We start from the raw sequence: 23354 nt of genomic DNA, 5'->3' as shown, positions 1-23354 counted from the left end.
GGCAGGTTGCCTGCTAGAAAAGCAAGTGTGGAGCAGCCTTTAACTCACCCAACACTCTTTGTCGCTGGATTAGGGCTGGAGGCCCCACCTGTTGATCCCTTTTCCAGAATGAAAAAGACAAAGCATGTTTGCTTAGAAACAATGGATTGCTTAACTTAGTAGAAAGGCACCACTGAGTAAATATTTCCAAAAATTAATTTTTCTCAAACTGTGTGAGATGGTCCTTGGGGTATTTTCTTGGCTTGAAGACAGGGCTTCTTTCCATTGCCTGAGTGTCCAGATGTTTGAGTCTGGATAGAGGCCAACACACTGCAAGACTTAACTCACACACTCTTCTACAAATACTTATTCTCTCCACCCCCCCCCCTTTTCTTTTTAGGACAACGTGTGGCATATGGAAGTTCCCAGGCTAGGGGCTGAGTTGGAGATTCAGCTGTGAGCATATGCCACAGCCACAGCAAAGTGGGATCCAAGCAGCATCTGTGACCTACACTGCAGCTCACTGCAACACTGGATCCTTAACCCACTGAGTGGGGCCAGAGATGGAACCCACATCCTCATGGATATTAGTCAGGTTCTCTACCTCTGAGCCACAATGGGAACTCCCTCCAGGCATGATTCTAAGGGCTCTAATGACTCTTAACTTCTCCAACCCTTACAACCTATGAGATTGTTATAATTATTACCTCAACAAGAGGTAGAGGAGTTCATATGAGCGAAAACAAAACCAAAACAAGTTTAGTCACTTGCCTAAAGTCATCCGGGAAAAAGAGAAAGAGTCTTTATTTGAACCCAGACTTCATGGTGGAGAAGACTGTACTCTTGACTACTACACTATGTACATGGGAGTCACAAACTCCTTCCTGAACATAAGTGATGTTATTCATAGCCCAAGAAGAACTGCCAGGTCTAAATGGGAACACTCAGTGGAAAGAAGAATAAAGTATTCTGATTTCCTTCTCCATGTGTCTAGCCAAGGCCTTTAGCTGAGGCTGGGGAAGAGGCACTGAGAAAACTCCCAGACCTGGGAATCCCCTGGGGAACCACAAAGTCCTCAGCTAAATGGTCCTCAGGTGACCCTTTCTCATTTTTGAATCTCAGGAGGGGAAATTTCCCTTGCATTGTATGACTGGTATTCAGTATCATCTCACCCTTAGAGTCTCTGTATGTAAACCCAGAAGAAATTATTTTTCAGGCTTTCGCTTTCAGAAAAATTTGTTAGCGCCTATGGAATACTTTTCCAATCTCACTGTTTATCAAGTTTTTTCCCTTCCTGCTTTCTTTCTCCTTCCACTTGCTCCTTGTTCCAGAAGGACTGTACTTACTTCAGAGTCTTTCCCATGCGCCCCACATCTGTAAATTGTGGCCCTTTAGTAAGTTTTGGTTAAGTTTTTCCCTCTAGGAATTTTCTTGTCACATAATATTTCTAATTTACTGGCCCAAAATTGTGATATAATATCTTGTTTTAATGCCTGCAGCATTTGTAACATAAAACATTAGAAATTCACTGAGAATTCAACTACGAGGGGATTTATTCAAACTGTTGCAACAGGGAAAGTTTTAAAGGGAATGTCTCTCCAAACATGAGGAGTGAGAGATGTTTTATAGAGGAAGGAAACAAAAGCAGCATTGCCTGCTGCATTTATGGTAGGTTTTGGTCAGGAAGCTATCACCATCTTAACAGAAATGAGTTGTTTCTGATTTGGCTCATCTTGCCTATTACATCCTCTTCTCAGAAGTGTTGACTCAGGAATTTAGGAGTGGGCTATCCCTTAGCAGCAGAGAGCAAGGAAGTCAGTGTATGTTCAGAAAAGAGAACTTTACAGATCTTCATATTCTCCCTTTTTATTTCTGACTTTGATTATTTGTGGGGCTTTTTCTTTCACCAGAAGTTTGTCAATTAGTCTTTCCTAACCACACAAATATTTGGTTCTGTTGATTCTCTGTTTTTTTTTTATCTAGTTAATTTCTGCTATTTATTACTTCCTTATTTTCACTTTTTTGGGGGATTTATTTTGATTGCTCTTTTTGAGATGTTGCTTAGGTGATTATCAGGTTGTCTGATTTTCTGAAATATCTTTCTAGGCTATAAATTTCCCTTTAAGAGCTTCCTAAGCAATATCATTCTGGTTTTGATATGTGGTATTTTCATTATGATTCAGTTGAAAATACTTTCTTTGAATCATATTTTTAAACTGTATTTCCAAATTTATGAATATAATAGAATGTTCTAGGTATTTTAAATTATTAATTTCCAATTCATTTTCAATTATTTTTTATTTTTTATTTTTGTCTTTTTAAGCCCTCACTAGCGGCATATGGAAGTTCCCAGGCTAGGGGTCGAATAGGAACTGCAGCTGCTGGCCTACGCCACAGCCACTGCAATGCCAGAACCTTAACCCACTGAGTGAGGCCAGGGATCAAATGCACGTCTTTGTGGATACTAGTTGGATTCGTTACTGCTGAGCCACGATGGGAACTCCTATTTTCAATTATTTAAAATTTGTTGAGATTGCCTTTGTGTTCCGGTGTATTTGTCAATCCTCACTCCCAGGTTTATTGAAAAATAATTGATATATAACATTGTGTAGGTCAGTTTTTTAAAATGTTTCATGTGTGCTTGACAAAAAATATGTATCCTTGATACACTGGGGCAGTGTTCCATACATATGCATTAGAATGCTTGTTAATCTTATTGTTTAAATCTGTATCTTTACCAGTTTTTAGTCTGCTTGTCCTGTTAATTAGAGAAAGGTGTAAAAAAATCTCTCATTCTGATTGTGGACTTTAAACTTCTCCTTTGAGTTCTGTATGTGTTTGCCAACTCTTGAGCTATGTTATTAGGTAGATGCTAACTTAAAACTGTCCTATTTTCCTAGTGTTTTTTCTTCAAAACTTTTGTCTTAATGTAACAACTCCCTTTATCTCTAGGAATGGTTTGTGCCTGAAGTCTCTGTTCCATTTACTGTTAGTAGAGCTACACCAGTTTTCTATTGGCTTCATATAACTTCCTTCCGTTCGTTTATCTTTTACTTTCAAACTTGTGTTATTTATATTTGAGTCTCTTGTAAGCAGCAATGTAGTGGGGTTTTGTATTTTTCCCTATGCGCTATGGTCTATATGCTTGTGTTTCCCTCAAATTCACAGGTTGGAATTCTACTGCCCAGTGTCAATGGTGTTAGGAGGTAGGGACTTTGGGAGGTGATTAGGTCATGAAGGCGGGGCCTTTGGGAATGGGATTAGTGCTCTTATAAAAGAGACCCCACACAACTCCCCAGCTCCTTCTGCCATGTGAGGATGTAACAAGAAGTCTGCAACCCTTTAGAAAGCCCTCCAACGCAACCATGCTGATCTCCAATCACTCTTTCAGGCTTAAGAACTGAGAAATACATTTTTGTTGTCTATAAGCCACTCAGCCTGTGGTATTTTGTTATAGCAGCTTGAACAGACCGAGACATTCTCTGACAGTCTTTTCTGTTTACTAAATTAAATTAAATGTAAATATTGGTATTTTGGGGCTTAAAATTAACAATTTTTTTGGTCTCACCACTTTTTTTACTTTTCGATTAAAATTTTTTTTCTACAGTATTGAAATTTTATGTATGTCCTATTTGTATGATTCCTCTAGATTTTACAATATTCATGAGAGTAACCAAAACCACTCTAATATAATAGCTCAATCCTTTTTACTCTCTCTTTACTTATGTGTCATTGCCATCTGGTATTCTAAATCTATCTTTTTTTTTTTTTTTTTTTTTTTTTTGGTCTTTTTAGGGCCATAGGTACAGCATATGGAAATTCTCAGTGTAGGGGTTGAATCAGAGCTGCAGCTGCTGGCGTACACCACAGCCAGAGCATCACAGGGATCCAAGCCTCATCTTTGACCTACACCAAAGCTCAGGGCAATACCAGATCCTTAACTCACTGAGCAAGCCCAGGGAATGAACCCACATCCTCATGGATACTAGTCATGAGCCACAATGGGAACTCCTTAAGATTATTTTAAAAACTCTAGATTTTTATTGTTTGCTGTAAAATGTTCAGTTACATTTACTCAGCAATTTTACTCTTCATTTTTCTTTGCACCTCAAAACCCCATCGGAGACCCCTTTCCTTCTATATTAAAATTTACTTTAGTGCAGGTCAGCAGGGGGTAAATGAAATTGTCTTAAAATGTGCTTATATTTGTCCTCATTCATAAAAGATATTTTTCATTGGGTATAAAATTCTAAGTTGACAGTTATTTTCTACCTTTATACTGATGTTTTCATTCTACTCATTTGGCTTCCTCTGCTGCTGTTGAGTTTTTTGTTCCTTTGAAGGTAACTTTAAACTCTTTGGCTGTTATTTTTTTTTCTTTGATTTCCTGCAGTTGCACTACCATGCATGTCAGATGTGATTTTATATATTTACCTTAGTTTGTGTTGTGTTTTAAATCCATAGACTTGTACTTTTCATCAGTTCTGGAATATTATCAGCTCAATTACTTTTGCCCCTTTCCTCCTGCCCTTACCTTTTAAGGCTGTGATTAAATATGTTAAAACTTTCTCTATTTCCCCATATTTCTCTATTTCCATGCTGCATTCTGGCTAACACTTCAAACATTTCTTTCTTTTTCTTTCTTCCTTCCTTCCTTTTTCTTTCCTTTCTTTCTTTTTCTTTCTCTTTCTCTCTCTTTTCTTTCTTTCCTTCCTTCCTTCTCTTTCTTTCTTTCCTCTCTCTCTCCTCTTTTCTGCTTTTCAGGGCTGCACCTGCAGCATATGGAAGTTCTCAGGCTAGGGGCTGACTTGGAACAGCAACTGCCAGCCTACACCACAGCCGCAGCAACATTAGATCCAAACAGCATCTGCGACCTACACCACAGCTCACAGCAACACCAGATCCTTAACCCACTGAGTGAAGCCATGGATTGAACCCACATTCTCATAGATACTAGTCATGGTGACTTCTTCAATCTAGACCTCAGGCAACACAGTGATTTTTTTGGGCAATCACTAGTGAGCAGTCTAAGATCTGTGCCACAACAGGAACTCCAAACATACCTTTCGGTTCACCAATTCTCATTACAAACTGCTGAGCCATGACAGGAACTCCAAACATATCTTTCAGTTCACCAATTCTCATTCTTTCTGTTTCACAATCTACTGCCAAGTACATCTTTAAATATTTTAAGCAGTTGTTTTCACAAATGTACCGAATCATTCTAATGTGTGGTCTATGTGGGTCCATTCTTTCCTGCTGGTTTTCAGTCATGCTACCTTTTTTCCTTATTTCCCTCATGATCTTAGCTTACTGATGATTGCCCCTGAAAAATTATTGTGTTGCCTGAGGTTTAGATTGAAGAAGTCCTCTTCCAAGGAAGTTTTATCTGCTTCTGCCAGGCCTCAGGTTATATTTACCTGGGTTGTAAGTTTTGGCAAGTGACCACAATTTATCAAGGATGTTTTCTTTTCCAAGATTTTTATTTTTTCTATTATAGTTGATTTACAATGTTCTGTCAATTTCTGCTGTACTTTTATTGCTATGCTCAGTAACAAAGTCATTTTCTACAGCCCCCTGGTGGTGGGGAAGGGGAATGGCCTAGATTTGGTTTATCTTGTCCTAGGGGAAGCACTTTGGGAACCCAACTTAACTTTGAAAATCACTTATAAGTTTCATCACCTTATGGAATTCCCTGGTGTCCTACCGGGTTAAAGACCCAGTGCTGTCACTGCTTTGGCTCAGGTTTCATCCCTGGCCAGGGAATTTCCACATGCTATGGGCACTGAAAAAAAAAATTTTTTTTTCATCACCCTGGGTGGGCCTGGCTCTATCCTTCAATCTCTGTAGGTGGCTGGTGAAATTGTACGTAACTGCAGCATCAGCAACAGTCTAGGGCAAATCTGCTTTCATGTTCACCTCTGATGACAAGATCCCATCTTAAAACAGATTTGCCTGTTTAAACTGCAGACTCTTCAGCCTCCATCTCATTCAAGGAGAGGGCACACCATTATTTTAAACACTATGTTTTTTTCAATGTTTTTGGTGTGAAACTGACCCAAAAAACCTAGCCTACCTCTACCAGAAACAAAATATTGTCTCACCTTTTCAACGTTTTCTTTTCTAGATTTGAGGTTTCCCAGTCCAGATTTTTAGATTCATATATTTTATTTCTATCCTTCTAGTGCTTGCCCATGACACAATAACCGCATTTAACTCAATAAAGGGCATCTTGACCATACTCCCAAATACAGGCACTTTAGCCTGCTTTCACGCAGATTTTCCAGCTTCTAATTTACCTATTGTCCCACATTTCAATTCTATTTATCTTTTAGCCTTGAGAATTAGACAATGTTTAAAATAAGTGTTTTTGATTTACCTACATGTTTGCAATTCTTTCTTCTTGCATAACAGACATTTCCTGGAAGAGGGTGGGGGCTGGTGTTCCCTAAACCAGCTTGAGTCCTGAGATAAGTCTGAACAGGTGTAGCCACCAGCTTTTTGGATCTGTACCAAAAAGTCCACTTGGACTGGATGGAGACCTGAAGACCCTTCCTCATTTGGGATTAGTTCAAGCAGCATGTATCTGGCACTAGGTAGACTCAAGGCCCAAGCCTTAAGCGGACTATGGCCCATTTCCCATGTGTCCAAGTCAATGGAGGCTGCAGTAGGAAGATGTCCTGGTGCTTAGTAGGCTGAGGCACTCAGAATCCCCATTCGTGTGGAAGCTCTCTTCTCCCTTTTTCTTTAACCTCTTTCAAAAGTAGGTGATGCCTTAGGCCCACATGGAGCTCATGTAGGTGTGTGCGTGGTGGGGGGGACTTGGGGATCTAAAGCCAGAGGCACACCAACAGCCTTGGCCACAAGGAAACCTTAAGTAACCTATCATCCAAAACAGTTATAACTGGTCCTATATTCAGCAAATGAAAGATGGGTCAATGCTCAGAGACTACTGGGAATCAGTACTCCATGGCCTCCTTCTTTTATGTCCACTGCACTCCAGACCTGCCATGGGCTGGCCACTCTGGAGGATGCCTGAACATTTCCAATGCTGTCTTTAATCAGGCCATCCTATGCCCACTCCTCTATTTAAAAAGACCCAACTCAGAGTTCTCTTGTGGTGCAACAGGTTAAGGATCCAGCATTGTTACTGCAGTGGCACAGGTTCAATTCCTTTCCCAGGAACTTCTGCATGCTATGGGCACAGCCAAAAAATTAAAAAGATCCATTCAATATCCTGCTTAGATGTCACTGCTGCCTCCCTTCCCAGTGGGTGGATCATGTTCCCCAGAAAGCCCATGGTTTAGTAGAGCCCATCAAAGTAGCTTTGTTCATGCTGTTTCTCTCCTGTCTACTCCTGCTGCCTAGTACCTAGTACCTAGGATGTGCCTAGCAGATCCTCAACAAGTTATTTGCTGTATAAATTAATCCAAGCCTGTGGATAGGGTCAGGTTTTCCAGTGTTGTATAGAGAGGACAAAGAACAAGTGTGGTTGTAACATTTCAAAGTGGAGTTGAGAAGCAGAAATGTTCTTTCCCTTTTCCTTTTCTACCATCAACCCTACACCACCTCTACCCTCTCCATCAAAACTTACCTTGTTTGGCGGCAAAGTGAAATACTCCTAAAGGCATGGGAATTATATGTATAGAAACAGGAAACTATTTGACCAGAGAATGTTCTCTTATAAAAAGTGGATTCTGCAGCCAAAGATACCTGACTTAAGAATTCTCCAGCCTCTACTGATAAGCCCTACTCGCAGTATTCTTGGACGGATTACTTAATTCTCAGAAGACTCTTTTTACTCTTTGAGTTACCTAGTTAACAGCCTTATATACAATTAAAAATATTTCGTTATATTCTATCTGTTCCCAAGAGAACTGTTTCTACATGGTGACTGATCACTCACACAACCTGTCCACTCCCAGGGCTTGTGATCCAGCCCCAGTATGACGATCAATCCAATCTGCACTTCTTCTGATGGAGCTACCACCTTATCTCTCATAAAATCTCAGCTACAAGCCCTGCAGGATGAGTTCTCCTGCTGCCCTCCTTGGGTTTGGATCTAGTATAACTTTTTTTTTGGTCTTTTTTTAGGGCTGTACCCACAGCACATGGAGGTGCCCAGGCTAGGGGTTGAATCGGAGCTGTAGCTATTGGCCTATGCCACAGCCACAGCAATGCCAGATCCTTAACCCATTGAGCAAGGCCAGGGATCAAACCTGTGTCCTCATGGATACTAGTTGGATTCGTTAGCCACTGAGCCATAATGGGAACTCCTGGATCTGGTATAACTTACCTCACAAAGATATGACATACAAATGGCTTTCTCTGCATTTTCTCTACCTAAAGTATGTCACAACGTGTTTATTTTTGAGGAACAACTTTATTGGAGTTTCACCTTACCTTGCCACAACTATCTGGCTCTTTGTGGCCAAGGGAGTGAGCCCTGAACAAAGCACTCATAACATTTTACAACAGACAATACACACATGTAGTGCATGAAATCTTTACAGTAACAATCAAAAACAATCAAACATTTAGACAGGATTGTTAAGAAGCATGAATTTCCTCCTATCCCTTGATTACTGGTGGCAACTTTTTAGCTCCTGTAATAAAATGTCCTCCTTTTCAGCATTCCTATTCATAGGAATCCCTAAATCAATTCTTTTCATGTAAGGTGCTAATTCATGTTGAAGATGTGTTCCATTAGTTACTGAATGTGCTGAATTTCTCTCCATGGTAGAACCCTTCATTGTGTAGCATAGTGTGTGAGGTTTTCACTTACCACACATTCATCATTCACTGAGGGGGTTCATCTGGGAAATTTTTTTAAGTTTCAACCATTCAACTAGTATAACACAACATTAGAACAGTACAGTAAACTTGCATTTATTTATGAGTGACTCTCTCCTATCTCCTGTTAGATTTATAAGCTACACTTTTTACATTTCCTAAAATGAAATTCAAATTTTGTTTCAGAAGTTGTCATCACTCCCCCAAATCATTCCATTATATCAAGGTTATACTTCATAATCACTACTATATAAATTCATATTCCCTGAAGCCTCTCTCTCCCTGAATTTGCCTATTAGAAGTCCTTCTTGAATCTTTTCCACTGACTAATGGATACTTGGGATTCAAAGCTATACCTGAATCTCCTACATTTCTATTCACGGAATTTACCCAAATATAAACTTTCTGATTGTGACTATTTGACTTCTAGTAGAAGTCTTTTCATTTATGTGTTTTCTGTCCAGAAATGTCTGGGGTTTTTTTTTTTTTTATACTTCATCACTTTGATATGTTTTATCCACAGTATGAATTATTTTATATTCCAACTACTTTGACACTAGGACCTTCCTTCCTAGGTGTGACTGAACAGAAATAAAAATTACTCTTTTCATTTATACTATGTAAATTATAAGCCATGAACATAGACCTCAGATTACTCTTAAAAGGTTTTTCTTTTTTTTTTTTTTTCACTTGATACTTGGTAAGCTCTGCCTCCTACAGGGATTTGCTCATCTTGGTCCCATCTAGAACATTCCCAACCTCATGAGTTCTTTTTTGTAATGTGCCACTATGACTTCCCAGACTTGTCACATTTAAAGATTCCTCTCCAGTATGGGTTCTTTTATGCTTGGTGAGATTTGATCTGATATTGAAAGCCTTCCCACACTCATTACATCGGTATGGCTTCTTTCCAGTGTGGATCCTTTTGTGTTGGTCAAGGACTGATCTGTAATTAAAGGATTTCCCACACTCACAATTATAGGGCTGCTGCCCACTGTGGATACTTTTATGGTTGATAAGACTTGAGTGTGAGATGTATGCCTTCTCACATTGATCACATCCATAGGGTTTCTCACCTGTGTGGATCCTTTTATGCACTGTGAGGCCCGAGCTGTTCCTGAATGCCTTCCCACACCAATCACACACATAGGGTTTTTCCCCTGTATGGATCCTCTTATGTTGAGAGAGGAGTGAGCTGTAACTGAAAGATTTCCCACACTCGACACATTTGAAGGGTTTCTCCCCAAGATGGACTCTTTTATGGCTTATAAGAGTTCTACTTGAGAAAAAAGCTTTTCCACATTCATCACATGTGTAAGGTGTCTTTCCAGGGTGGGTACTTTTATGGTTAATAAGGCTCGAGTGTGAGATATAGGCTTTTCCACACACATCACATTCATAGGGCTTCTCGCCAGTATGGATTCTTTTATGCACTTTAAGGCTTGAGTTGTTTCTGAAAACCTTCTCACACCTGTCACATTCATAGGGCTTCTCTCTAGTGTGGACCCTTCTGTGTTGAGAAAGGAGTGAGGTGTAATTAAAAGATTTCTCACACACATCGCATTTATAGGGCTTCTCCCCAAGATGAATTTTTTTGTGATTTATAAGTGTTCGGTATGTGACGAAGGCTTTTTCACATTCATCACACTTATAGGGCTTTTCCCCAGGGTGTACACTTTTATGGTTTATAAGGCTTGAGAGTGAGATGTAGGCTTTCCCACATTCTTCACATTTGTAAGGTCTCTCCCCAGTGTGGATTCGTTTATGTACTTTAAGGCCTGAATTATTTCTGAAGGCTTTTCCACACTCATCACACCCAAAGGGTTTCTCCCTTGTATGAATCCTTTTATGTTGTTCAAGGGCAGAGCTGTAATTAAAGGATTTCTCACAATAGCTACATTTATAGGGCTTCTCTCCAAGATGGATTCCTTTGTGGTTTTTAAGGCTAGAGCGTGAGATATAGGCTTTTCCGCACACATCACACTTATATGGTTTTTCCCCAGTATGGAGCCTCCTGTGGACTTTGAGTCCTGAATTGTTTCTGAAAGTTTTTCCACACACATCACACACATAAGGTCTCTCTCCAGTGTGAATCGTTTTATGCTGAAGAAGAAGTGAGTTATAACTGAAGGATTTTCCACACTCCTTACATTCATGGGCTTTCTTCCCAGGATGAATGCTTTTATGGACTGCAAGGCCTGAGCTATAGCTGAATGCTTTGCCGCAGACATCACATTTGTAAGGTTTCTCTCCTGTGTGGATCCTTTTATGCACTATTAGGCCTGAGCTGTTCCTGAAGGCCTTTCCACATTCATCACATTCATAAGGTTTCTCTCCAGTGTGGATAACTTTATGCTGAATGAGGAGAGAACTATAATTAAACGATTTCTCACACTCATCACATTTATAAGGTTTATCTCCAAAGTGGATGCTTTTATGGTTTAGAAGTGTTCTGCAAGTAATGAAGGCCTTCCCACACTCATCACATTCATAGGGTTTCTCCCCTGTGTGAATCCTTTTGTGGACTCTGAGGCCAGAGCTATTACTGAAGGTTTTCCCACAGATGTCACATTCATAGGGCTTCTCACCTGTGTGGATCCTTTTGTGGACTCTGAGGCCAGAGCTGTTCCTGAAGGCCTTCCCACACTCACCACATTCATAGGGCTTCTCCCCAGTGTGGATCCTCTTATGCTGGTCCAAAACAGAGCTATAATTGAAGGATTTTCCACACTCATCACACTTACAGTTCTTTTCCCCAGAATGGGTGCTTTTGTGGTTGATAAGGCTGGAGTAGGACATGTAGGCTTTCCCACACTCCTCACACTTGTACGGCTTCTCCCCAGTATGGATTCGCTTGTGGACTCGAAGGCTTGAGCTGCTCCGGAAAGTCCCTCCACAGTCATCACACTCATAGCGTTTTTCACCGGTGTGCATAATTTTATGTTGAACAAGTCGGGAATTATATTTAAAGGATTTCCCACACTCATCACAGTTATGTGACTTCTTAACAGCAGTTGTTTTCTGCTGTAAACTGGGGTGAGAGTTTCCATTAATGTTCTCCACACATGTGCCTTGTTCACTGCTTTTCTGTTCTATAGGGACAGTCTGGTGTGTAACATGTTTTGAGCTCAGACATAAGCTTTTTTCAGATGCCTCATCTTCATGTTCTATTTTTATATTTGCTGTATTCTTGGTTTTGCCAATCTTTTCCCTGGTGCCACTTTTGTCTTCCTTCATTCGTTTTCCCTCAGGCTTTTCCACCTGATTCTCTATTTTGCTATCCCAATCATAAGTTTCACCAACCTTAGATTCCTGCATATGATTCTTGTGAAGACCTTCCACTTTTGGCCACAAAGATTCTGCATTTCCAATTTCATAATTTTCAGTTGAGTCCTCATCCTCAGTGCCCCTCGTCTTCAAATGTGACACTAAACCAAGAAAATGAAAATGATACTTGTTCACTTGGTTTAGAAGAAACCAAAGGAATTACATCCACATTCACTCAACAAATGTTTATTGACTACATGTTGTGTGACAGGTACCATTTTTAACTGCTAGTGATAGAATAATGGACATGTCAAAATTTCTGCCCCATGGAACTAATGTCAAAATGCTAGAGCCTTGGATTATCAATGGAACGAACAGCTTTTATTCTTGCCTAACAGCTCAGCACAAGGGCAAGTTGCAATGGGTTAAAATGATATACAGAACCAAGAGCAACACTGATCAGTTTTTGGGAAATGCCACCTAGTTTTGGAAAAACCATGGGTAGAAGGACTCTCTGAAGAGTAGGAGACAGAAATATTAATAAGTAAGACAAAAGCTAAGAAGACACATTCAGCAGAAGGCTGGCAAAACTAAAGGAGAAATCAGTATATGGGTGGAGGTACTAGGGAGCTGGTTATGAAATCATGAGGACAGTCATGTCAGAGATGAGGAAGAAAACAAGCTGCAGCTTCCTATTGTTGGTGTGGCCTCCTGGATTTCCCCTCCAAGGAAACACTGACCCTGGGGAGTGGTTTAGTCAGGGAGGAACTCTACACTGAAGAACAGACTCTGGCATGCCAGGCAAAGAGGCTTTCACTCCTACTTTATGAAGAAGCTAACTGCAGTCAGAGCATATCAAAGATCAGAAGCTAAAGCACAAACCATCAACTAAAGGAACTAATACTACCTAGGTTCAAATACATAGCTGTAGGATCTCAAGAAAGTCATTTAACTTCTTTAATGCCAGTTTCCTGATCTGTAAAATGATGGCAATAGAAATGATGTGAGCATTTAATAAATATATAAAGCACAGAGAACAATTGGGGTCACTTTGTTAGTTCTATATACTATATCACCAAGTTCATTATTTAATCAAGGTCAGGTTACTGGATCATGGTTGTAACCTTAAGATAAAACACAGGACTCAGGAAAGGTAAACTCTTCTCAAAGTAGATTTTAGGGCAAAAGCAGTGACTCTTTGTTCCCTTGAAGGCACTCTACACACACATGGCATTCTATCAGCACCCACCTACTAAAAGACTGACTCCTGAGAATAAAATAATCAGTTTTAAGCGAGTTGTTCTCAAACTTAGACAATGAGACATGTGTAGATAGACTTAGTTAAAATTCAGACTTCCCCTCTTACCCTTTGTATCAGACTCTCTTGGTCAGTACTCCATAATTTTACTTAGAAACTATATATGAGCATGTGATGAGGAAGCAGGGGCAATAAAAGAAAAGATATATACTCTGGAGGAACATGTAAAAGAATCACACTCATGATCCAATCTATACTATGGGATTAGAATGATGAACTCTGAATTAAAAAGTACACAACAGGAGGAACTAGGAACTCAGATAATTACCAGGAAGGTAAAATAAAGAATCACTCAATAGACCTATTAAACCAAAGGTGACTCATCTGAGAAAGCTTCACAAAATGGCTATGAAGTAATATTAGCTAAGAGATCATTAGAAGTCACTGAGGAATGGTGGTACAGAGTAGTTCCTTGCTCCCTTTATTACCTTGGGTAGAACAGTCCAAGTAACTAAAAATGTGAGGGCTATTAGGTTAGCAGTGGAATTCTGGACCATTAACAGCAACACACCTTTTATCTGTGCTCTGAATCCTGCTCCCATCACATCAGGCTCCATCCCTTCTCTTTGGCCTTGGCCCCTGCACTTCTACTCGCACTCAGCCCTCTGAAGAGAAAGACATTCAAGTTTCTATAGCCATAAAACCAAATCCCCTAAGTTTGCCAGGGAAACACAAAATTTGCCAGGGCAGGGGGATAAAAAGAAAAGGTACAAGGGAGGTGGACTAGCCATACTAGATATTAAATACACCCAAAAGCTGCTATAACTAAAACAGCATGGTATTGGTGTATAAATAAATGGAACAGAATAAAAATTCAGAAATAGTCCCAATTACATATAGAAATTAATACATGATAAAGATGGTATATCAAATTACTGAGGCAAAAATACTCTTTTTGATAATGTTGGAACAACTATAAAGCCATTTCAAAACAGATAAAATTAAATCCATTCTTTACACCACACACAGGAAAAAAACTCCAAATGTAGCAGAGGTCTAAATAGTAAAAAGTGACACTAGGAGTTCCTGGTGGCACAGCAGGTTAAGGGTCTAGTGTTGTCACTGCTGTGGCTTGAGCTACTGCTGTGGCACAGGTTTAACTCCTGGCCTGCAACTTTTGTGTGCTGCAGGCGCAGCCCCCCAAAAAGTGACACTATATAAATACTGGAAGAAAACATGGGTGGATGCCTCTATATCTAAAGCTTCTATGACCCAGATGTGCTAAAAGAAAAGATTGATAAGTTTGACCATATAGAAATAAAAATAAAATCCATGGCAAAAATACCATAAACAAAATCAAGAAATAAATGACAAAGTGGAAGAAAATATTTGGCACCATACATCATATACAAGAGCTAATATCTTTAATACACAAAGAATTTTTAAAAGTTGAAGAAAAAGACTAAAAAAAGCCTATAGAAAAATGGGCAAAAGACATGAACAGACAAGTCACAAAAAGAAATACTAAAATGGCCCTTATATATGTTTTCAATTCACTCATAATAAGAAATTCAAATAATACTAAGATCTCCATTGTCATGTGGCAGATTGGCAAATATTTAAAAGGTTGATGGAGTTCCTGCTGTGGGGCAGTGGGTTAAGAATCCCACTACAATGGCTCAGGTCACCAGGGAGGAGCAGGTTTAATCCCCAGTTCAGCTCAGTGAGTTGAAAGATCCAGCGTTGCTGCAGCTATGGCTTGGATTTACTCCGTGACCTGGGAACTTCCACATGCCACAGGTGCAGCCATAAAATTAAAAAAAAAAAATTTTTTTTTTGGTTGATAATTTCCTTTACTTTGCCAAAGCTTTTTTTTTTAAATTTTTTATTACCCAATACATTATTATTATTTTTTTTTTGACTGTACAGCCTGGTGACCCAGTTACACATACATGTATAGATTCTTTTTTCTTACATTATCATGCTCTATCATAAGTGACCATAGTTCCCAGTGCTACACAGCAGGATCAAAATACATTTTTTTTTTTTTAAAGGGTGACAATATATTCTGTGGGTGAGGTTAAAGGGAACATTACTGGGAATGCAAACTGGCATAGTTCCTGTTGAAGGAAATTTGCCAATATCTACTCAACTATAAGAAATTCAAATATGTAGGTATTGTACTCCAATCCAGAAATCCCATCTAGGAATTTATATTGAAGATACACTTCCAATAATACAAAAGTATATATGCACAAAGTTATTCCCTGTAGCATTATTTTTAATTAAAAAAATCTAAAAAAACCCTACATGTTCAAGCACAGAACAGTGGCTAAATAAACTATGGCACTTATACACAATAGAGTACTAAAAAAGAATGAGGAACATTTCTATAAATTGATACAGAAAAGAGCATATGTTACATTTTATGTAAGGAAACTAAAAAGCAAGCACATTAACTGCTTATCTTTTCAGTAGTGAGAGAATCTAGAAAACAGTGAAGTCTATTGTCTATGAGGGGTAGGGCAGGGGAATAGAACAGAAGGGAGAGGGGAGAAAGACACCCTGAGTAGAACTTTTTGTATAGTTTTTACTTATAGAAGCATGATAATGTTCTAAGATTCAAAAAGAATAAAATTAAAACAGTAAGAATGGGGAAAGCTACTAAGCCTGAAAGTGAATGGAAACCAATCAACTCACTTGTATTTCATGTGAATACCAATACCACAAGAAGAAATAAAGAACTAACCCATGTTACTTGGGTATATAACATGTGACTATATACTATATACTCTCAGTCTTGGGAAGCTTGGAGGGAGCAGTGTGGAAAAGCCACACACAACTCTTTTTAGCAGGCTTGTTTTCTGTAGTGGAATGGGCAAAGCAACTCAGGAACAATTTTATATCTATTATGAGACTGAGTAATTGTGTTGATTAGTTGGGCTCTCCTGGAGAAGATCATAAAAATATGAAATAGGGGAAGACACGAAAGAACCCTGTGGAGATGACTGGGTGTGAACTCATGATTTCCAAATTATATATAAATGTGCACATTATACACATGTATATTCACATGTATTGTATACTTGTGTGCATAGGTGTGTTAATGTACATATACTCCCTAGCTCTGTCTGAAAAGCTAAGAAACAAAAATACCTGAGTTAATGAGCACATTATTTAGCACCTTGTTCTAGGTCTCTACTACCATTACCTACTAAAAGGAACCAGGATGATTCCAGGCTGGAGGCAGAATAGGTACAAGATGAGATGAGACATCTTGTTATGCCAGCAAATAAGGAGATGCTAAAAACAAACAAATGATGTGGGCATGTCATAAGACACAAGAGCCAACTTCAATGCCCAATTTAGGTGCCATAGTAATTATGAAAAGAATTATAAACCATTGAAAATAGGATTTCATGAGTCTATACAGGTACAAACAGGGGTGAAAGGGAAGGCCTCTTACTTAAAGCATAATGCCAGGGCAGGCTGGTAAATGTGGAGGGAGTGGTAGAGTTGGAAGAAAAAAATCAGCATTCTACAACTATTAGAATAAAGCCAGGATCAGGAGAGATTTATCAATGGATTCTAAACCTGGGGGAAATTCTGACAAGGAACAGTGTATATGCATGGTCTTAAAATATTCTCCCATAGACCACATGAGAAAAAAATACTAATTACACAGTGGGGACATTAGATAATGCCTTGGCCTGGTGTCTTAAATACCACCAAGAAGGGGGCAGATAAACACCATGTGTTTCCAGAAGTGATACCCTGAGAAGGACACATCACTTATGAGAATGCATTACTTGAACTGAAACACAAGGAAACATTAGATAAATCTAAAACAAAGAACATTCTACTAAAAGGTATTTGTATTCTTTAAAAGTATCATTTTCATGAAAGACAAAGAAAGGCTACACAAATGTTCTATATAAAAGAAGGTAATGCGATTTGACCACTAAATTCAATACCTGACCTCAACTGGATCTGTACTGGAGGGAAAAGCTGTTATAAAAAAGATCTGTGTCCAAATCTAACAGTTTGCATCTACCAACCCCAAACTCCCCATCCATTCCACCCCCTAGATCACTCTCTTAAATTACAGAGCTGCATATCCACCTGTCTTCCCTTTTGCCTAAATCATAAGTGGGCCCTTCTCTTTCCCTAACCATTCCACATCAAAAAGACTGCTTAAGACCAGCTAACTCCACCACCTACAGTTCTCAAATCCCCACCCCCAACTCCATCTCCACTGCTAAGGCTTTAGTTTAAGCCCTCCTGAATTCCTTCCTGAACTTCTGCCAGTCTCCCTACCTTCATTCTTATCCCTGTCCAATTCTTCTTCCAACAGCTGTTGAGTTTTGTAAAATGGATATCTGGGAACTACCCAATGGTTGTTTCCAGGCCACCTAGTGTGGTGCTTGAAGTCTTCAGCATCTGGCCAGCTGGAGTGACTTGCTGGACACCAGGGGCTGTGCTACTTCCCCCCTTGCTGATACCATATTTACTCATCCTTGGCTCAGATGGACCCTTTCCCCTCTCTCTGACAGAACCCTTCATTTCCTCGGGGATTCCTTGTTCAATTGGCTGCTGAGTGGCTTGGTCTGCATGAAATCACAAATACTTCAGTTTACCACTCTGACCTAGGCAGCCTCTAGGAGTCTCCCTGTTCGAGGCCTGCTTAACCTCCTCTATTTGTGTGAAAGCAGAGCTTCCCATCACCTGATGTAGCTCACCCAAACCTCTTAATAACTGAAAACAAAACAGAGCAATATAAATGTGCATCTTCATTGAAAAGAAATGATTTTCAATGAAATTCATATTAAAGTTCAGTCAAAAACACAAAGGAGTTCCCTGTGGCACAGCAGGTTAAGGATCTGGTGTTGTTATTGCAGCGGCCTGGGTCGCTGCTGTAGTGTGGATTCAATCCCTGGCCTGGGAACTTCCACATATGGCCAAAAACCAAACAAATAAACACTAAAAAAAACCCACACAGGCAGAAAAACACTAAAACATAATGATGGTACTTGGATAGGAAGAGTTTGTAGGTCAGGAGAGGAGCCTTCATAAAGAGGATTAGTGATCTTATAAAAGAACCCCACAGAGCTCCCTTGGTGCCTTGATTTTGGACTTCCCAGCCTCCAGAACTTTGAAAAATAAATTTCTGTTTATAAGCCACTTTGTCTGTGGTATTTTCTTATAGCAGCTCACTCAGAATAAGATAGTTGTTAAATTGTAAAGACAATCAAGAGAATAACAAATTAAGTTATCCTTACAAACAATACTGAGGATGCATTCCTGTACCTCAGTTATCTCTAAGGTTGGGTGTAGCCCAGGGAACTTATGATCCACACCCTGCTTTCCTCTCCAGCCACTAGGCTAATCCTAGGGATGCAAAAAAGAATCAGACAAGTCCCTGTCAATAAGGACTTGCAAAGAGGAGAGTCTGGCAGGAAAATAACTACTATATGATAAAAATAGCAGACAGAAGGCATGGATGAGGGAAGGGGAGAGCCTCTTCATCAATGAACTGGAAAGAGCTTCAGGACAAGCAAGGTAGTTGCAGCAGAGGGAAGAGCAGTTGCAAAAGGGCTGGTGTTCACCACCCTCTGGACATCTAGAACAGAAGATAGCAGGCACAACTGGATAGGTGGGCAAAAATAAGGGCTACATCTGCCATCATACTGATTCCAGACTTGATCCAGAGGAGTTTTAGCCAAAGAGTACCAAACTCAGATATGCATTTCAGAAGATGACTTATTCTATCAAAACAGGGGTTAGTAAAGGGCCAGATAGGAAAAATTTTAGGTTTTGTGGGCCACATACAATTCTACTCTTTGTTTTTCTTTTGGGTTTGCTTCTTTAACATCCCTTAAGCAAAGTAAAAACCATTCTCAAGCTTGCGGGTCATACAAAAAGAGACCATGGACAGCGTAGTCTGCCAGTCCCTGTTAGATAATATCAAGGAATCAGAATTAATTTAGGATGGTGTGAGATAAAGGTATTGTGGCTGTTAGAAGTGTCTCTTTTCTTTAGACTAAAGTATGCTAAGGTGAAATGGCATGATGTCTGGAAAATACTTCAACAAAGAAAATGAAAGGGGGGAGTTCCCTGGTGGCTCAGTGGGTTAAGGGTCAGGTTGCTGCTGTGGGGTCAGTTCATCCCTTTCCCCAGAACTTCTGAATGCTGCAGGCATGGGGGAAAAAAATGTAAAAGGGAAAAGTGAAGCAGAATCCTAATAATTGTTGAATCTGAGTGATGGATGTATAGAATTCACTGTACTATTTTACTCTCCTATCGTTTTTTATAATATAAAATTAAGCAGTAAAGACTACTCATACTGGTTGCAGTGGAAAAATGGACTGAGGGGAGACAGAACTGAATCTTGGAGTCTGGGAGGAGGTTATTATAATTCAATAAAGACTGATGTGGTGGCTAGCACATCTGCCTCTATGACACAAGAAAAGAATCACTCAAAAGCACAACTCCTGCATAGAGAGAGGGTCAGAGAGGTTTAATTTCTTAAATGTTCTCAAAGCTGATGGGGAACTTCTCTCTCACCAGTTCTCAACAGAGAGCATGATCCAATAGCCTGGTTCCATCAGTTAAGTTTCAGCCACAGGAAGCTGTCCAGTCCTTCCACATGACCCACAAACTCTGGGCAGTTATGTGCCTGTTGTTCATGTTCTGTCCCCAAAGCCTCCTAGAAAAGTTCATGTAAATATTAAGAACCTGCCCTTAATTCTTACTATCCTTGCCCAGGAGAGTCAGGGGCCATTTCTCCAGAGACTCGACAACTCACAAGAGAGGAACTGTGGCTCACTCTGGCTAAAAATTCCTGCCTTCACAATAGACTTCAACAAGCAACAGATGCAACAGGCCTGCAGCTACTTTGGATTTCCAGAGTGTCAATCATATTCTACAAGTCAACCTACCATTTAGATTCTGTGTCTTAAGTTCTTGAATATTATACTGGACTAGGAGGTGACCAAAGAAAGAAAAAGAGAAAACAGGGATGTGAGCACAAAATGCTTACCTACTCAGAAGAAAGAAGTGGGAGAATGGGAGAAATGAAAGATGAGACTAAGGAGTGAGACACATGATACGCAGATGGGAAAAGGGTACATTTGTGCTTTAGTTATTACTGCATTTAATTTATGAGTACCAGAATTATAAATGGTTAACATAAGTTGGGTTCTACTGCTTCATCCTTATGATTTAAAATGATTTTTTTCCTTAAAGTAAAAAACGAAATAAAATCTTATCACACCTGGTAGTGAGGATATTTCTAATCATCCTAAGAAAGAAGGTAAGCAAAAGGGATTCTGAAAGATAAGCTGAGAGATTTTGTGAAGCTAAAGGGACAAAGACTGGCTTGAAGAGAATAACTAATAGAATTATTTTATTTGGCCACTGTAAGGCTAAGTGTCATAAACACAAGTTCCAGGAGAGAAAAGCTACCTGATTTAATTTGTTCATCACTCTACGTGTGTTATTATAATAGCGATTAGGCATATTTAACAATCTACCAATAACTGAGTTAACGTAAAACAAAAATTTATGATTCTTAATCCCCTCTTTATAATCCTTGCTCAGTTATGCCCCAGTACAATGCCATTGAGTGCACTACTGTTTGAAGTAACACAAAATTGGAAACAACCCAAATAGCCCGAATAGATCCAAAAAATTATGGAACATGCAAAACATCCAAACAATGACCAACTGGGCAATCCAATATCATTTGGCAGGGGGGGGGGGTGTCTTTGTGTTCGGATGATCTCTAAGACAGATTAAGCAAAAGCAGCAAGGGGCAGAACTCTGAACAGTATCCTACCACCTGTGTGAAAAAATGGGGAACTAACTGCATTCATATTTGCCAGGGTTTGCATAAAGAAACTCGGGAAGATATACTGAAACTAACAAATGCGGCTGGTTATCTAAGGGAGTTGGGCCTAGCAAGATGGCTAGGCAGAAAGAAACCTTTTCACTGATACATTTTCATATTCTTAATACCTGAACCATTAAGAATACAATACATATTCAAAAATTTATTAAAAAGAAAACTCTCGTGCTTTCAAAAAGAAATACTCCTGGTGGCCACCCTGTCCAAACGTCTCAGGGCAGCACACCTAGCCCCAGCATTCCTCATTCTTCTTTCTCAACCCAACGCCTGGTTTCCCTCAGGCTGTCCTCAGGTCGAGAAGGCTCCTCGACCTTCTACTTCCTACCTAGTCAATTCCTTCCCATCTTGTGGACCCTGCGACAGGCAGTCTCCCCGCGGGATCCTGTATAACAGGTGAGCTTTCCCTGGGGCGAATACCAGGAGTGGCTACCAGCAGCTCCACCCACACCTGCAGGAGGAGTCTCTCAACACCATTCCCCCATCAAGAAAAAAAAAGGGGGGCGGGGTCCAATCGGATCACCCCCTGGGATCCCTCCAACACCCGTATTTACTCTCAAATCTCAGGGCAAAACTTAACTGCCGCGTAGGCACAACCAGAGGCTAATTTTCAGGGTTCCCCTCCCGCCAGAGACAGCAGTGAAGAACTGAGAAACACCGGTGCGAGGCCCCGGCCCTTCTCCACACACCAGGCAGCCCCAACCCGGGCCTGGCCCGCTCCAACAGTCGGAGGTGGAGCTCACAAGGACCGAAATACGTTCCAGGGCTGCGCCCTACACCCGTCCGCAGGCCCGAAGTCTACCCTCCGCTCCACTCCCTCGGAACGCGCTTCCTGAGGTGTGTGTGGGGAGCGGGCACGCTTCCTCCCGGATCCCGCCCGAGACCCCGGGTAGTCAGGACCCGGCCACGAAGGGAAGGGCGTGGCAGGCTAGGGCCAGGGGCGGGAGCGCGGGCAGCCGCGGACTCACGTACTGGCTGTGGCGGCGCCGCGGGAGCCCGGCCGCCGGCGGGACAAAAGCACAGACGGCCCTACCGGAAAAACCCACACCGGCTCCGGGGAACTTCCGGGTCCTCTCTGGGAAGCTGGAGGACTGACTCTATGGTCGCTTCCCCCCTTCGGGCATGTGACCGTGGTGGGCTGCGAGGGCGTGGACGCCGGGGGAGGGTTTTTCTTTTAGTATTTACCCAGCTCTTCTAGTGGCACTTACTGGGCTGGAACCGGAGAAATTACCGCGAAGATGACAGTTTTTGATGACTTTATGTGCCGGGGGGGGGGGGGGGGGGGACAGAGAGTAAAGCAAATAAGTGGGTCGGTAAAATAAACACCTAAAGGCCTTTGTTCTTGAAAACACATTTCGTTACAGAAAGAGGCCCCAGGGCCACCCCAGGAGGGAGGAGTGATGGTGGAGGAGAGCGTGCGCGGACCTGGGTACACCGCCAGTCTTCCAGCGGTGGGCGTTTCGGACGCAGGCTTCCGGCCCTTATGCTAGCCCTGGGGAGGCGCTCCCGGCCAGGCTGTCTCCTGACCAGACCTGACCCCTAACCTGCAGCGGCGTCAGCGGATTGGAACCTCTGTGTCGGGTTCTGAAACCCGGCCTTGAAAGCTTTTTAAAGTAATAGTTTTTTTTTTTTTTTTCAGTCTTTTAATAACTTGGAAAAGACATTTGGAGGGCACATTGTGAATACTGACATTAAAAAACAAACAAAAAACCAACTGCTTCTCATTCTTTAATAAGAGTATTTAAAGTATGGTAGTTCCTGAGCGCCTCAGCTGTTAACGAACCTGACAAGTATCCATGAAGACACGGGTTCCATCCCTGCCCTCCCTCAGTGGGTTAAGGATCTGGCTTTGCCGTGAGCAGTGGTTTAGGTTGCAGACCGGGCTCAGATTCTTCATGGCTGTGGTGTACGCTGGCAGCTACAGCTCCAATTCTACTCCTAGCCTGGGAACTTTCGTATGTCGCGAGTCCAGCCCTAAAAGGACCAAAAAAAAAAAAAAAAAAAGTATCCAAAGTACTTTAAATTCGTGGCTATTTGATACTATCATCCACTTTGTGATGAATTTTACATCTTTATGGGTTTTCTCCTTAAACATTTTTATGTCCCTCACGTGTTTTTTATTCAAATCAAAAATATTTTCATTCTGCATACATC

The 23354-nt window shown here is 40.8% G+C and overlaps 2 protein-coding genes and 1 long non-coding RNA gene across 9 annotated transcripts in view; 1 reads left to right on the top strand and 2 right to left on the bottom strand.

Annotated features, from left to right (window-relative positions):
* Positions 1-22249, bottom strand: part of MGAT1 (mannosyl (alpha-1,3-)-glycoprotein beta-1,2-N-acetylglucosaminyltransferase) — a 71226-nt gene extending 48977 nt beyond the window's left edge. Inside the window, exon 1 of the mRNA XM_021082399.1 lies at positions 22173-22249. The gene's annotated coding sequence lies outside the window, so the exon portion shown is untranslated. The remainder of the gene's footprint in view (positions 1-22172) is intronic.
* The window catches only part of LOC102164181, a 51065-nt gene extending 28032 nt beyond the window's left edge, over positions 1-23033 (top strand). The window contains exons 1-3 of one of the 2 annotated variants that reach the window (XR_002341588.1): positions 21058-21596; positions 21832-22037; positions 22565-23033. This is a non-coding gene — a long non-coding RNA (uncharacterized LOC102164181). Of the gene's footprint in view, positions 1-21057; positions 21597-21831; positions 22038-22564 lie in introns of those variants that run through there. The other variant, XR_002341589.1, reaches the window with a different exon arrangement.
* ZFP62 (ZFP62 zinc finger protein) lies at positions 8343-22643 on the bottom strand. 6 transcript variants are annotated; one of them, XM_013991854.2, is made up of 3 exons: positions 22173-22249; positions 13869-13962; positions 8343-12200 (listed from the first exon to the last, which is right to left on the bottom strand). In XM_013991854.2, exons 2-3 carry the CDS (start codon positions 13912-13914, stop codon positions 9487-9489), a joined length of 2760 nt encoding a protein of 919 aa, XP_013847308.1. In that variant the 5' UTR covers positions 13915-13962; positions 22173-22249; the 3' UTR covers positions 8343-9486. The 6 variants fall into 6 exon arrangements, with proteins under 6 accessions (XP_013847308.1, XP_013847324.1, XP_013847311.1 ...); XM_013991870.2 differs by lacking the exons at positions 13869-13962; positions 22173-22249 and adding an exon at positions 22626-22643; XM_013991857.2 differs by lacking the exon at positions 13869-13962 and having other exon boundaries at positions 22173-22269.

This window comes from Sus scrofa, chromosome 2 (assembly GCF_000003025.6).
Source record: "Sus scrofa isolate TJ Tabasco breed Duroc chromosome 2, Sscrofa11.1, whole genome shotgun sequence".
Taxonomy (NCBI): Eukaryota; Metazoa; Chordata; class Mammalia; order Artiodactyla; family Suidae; genus Sus; species Sus scrofa.
This window is presented reverse-complemented; position numbering and strand designations above follow the sequence as displayed.

What these genes read in the sequence shown, in the direction of transcription:
- ZFP62 (XM_013991854.2), bottom strand. Translation starts at nt 13,914, where the DNA reads ATGGAGCCTGATGTGATGGGAGCAGGATTCAGAGCACAGATAAAAG. An exon ending in ATTCAGAGCACAGATAAAAG is followed by an intron (nt 12,201 to 13,868) that starts GTGTGTTGCTGT and finishes TTCTTGGTTTAG; the next exon opens with TGTCACATTTGAAGACGAGG.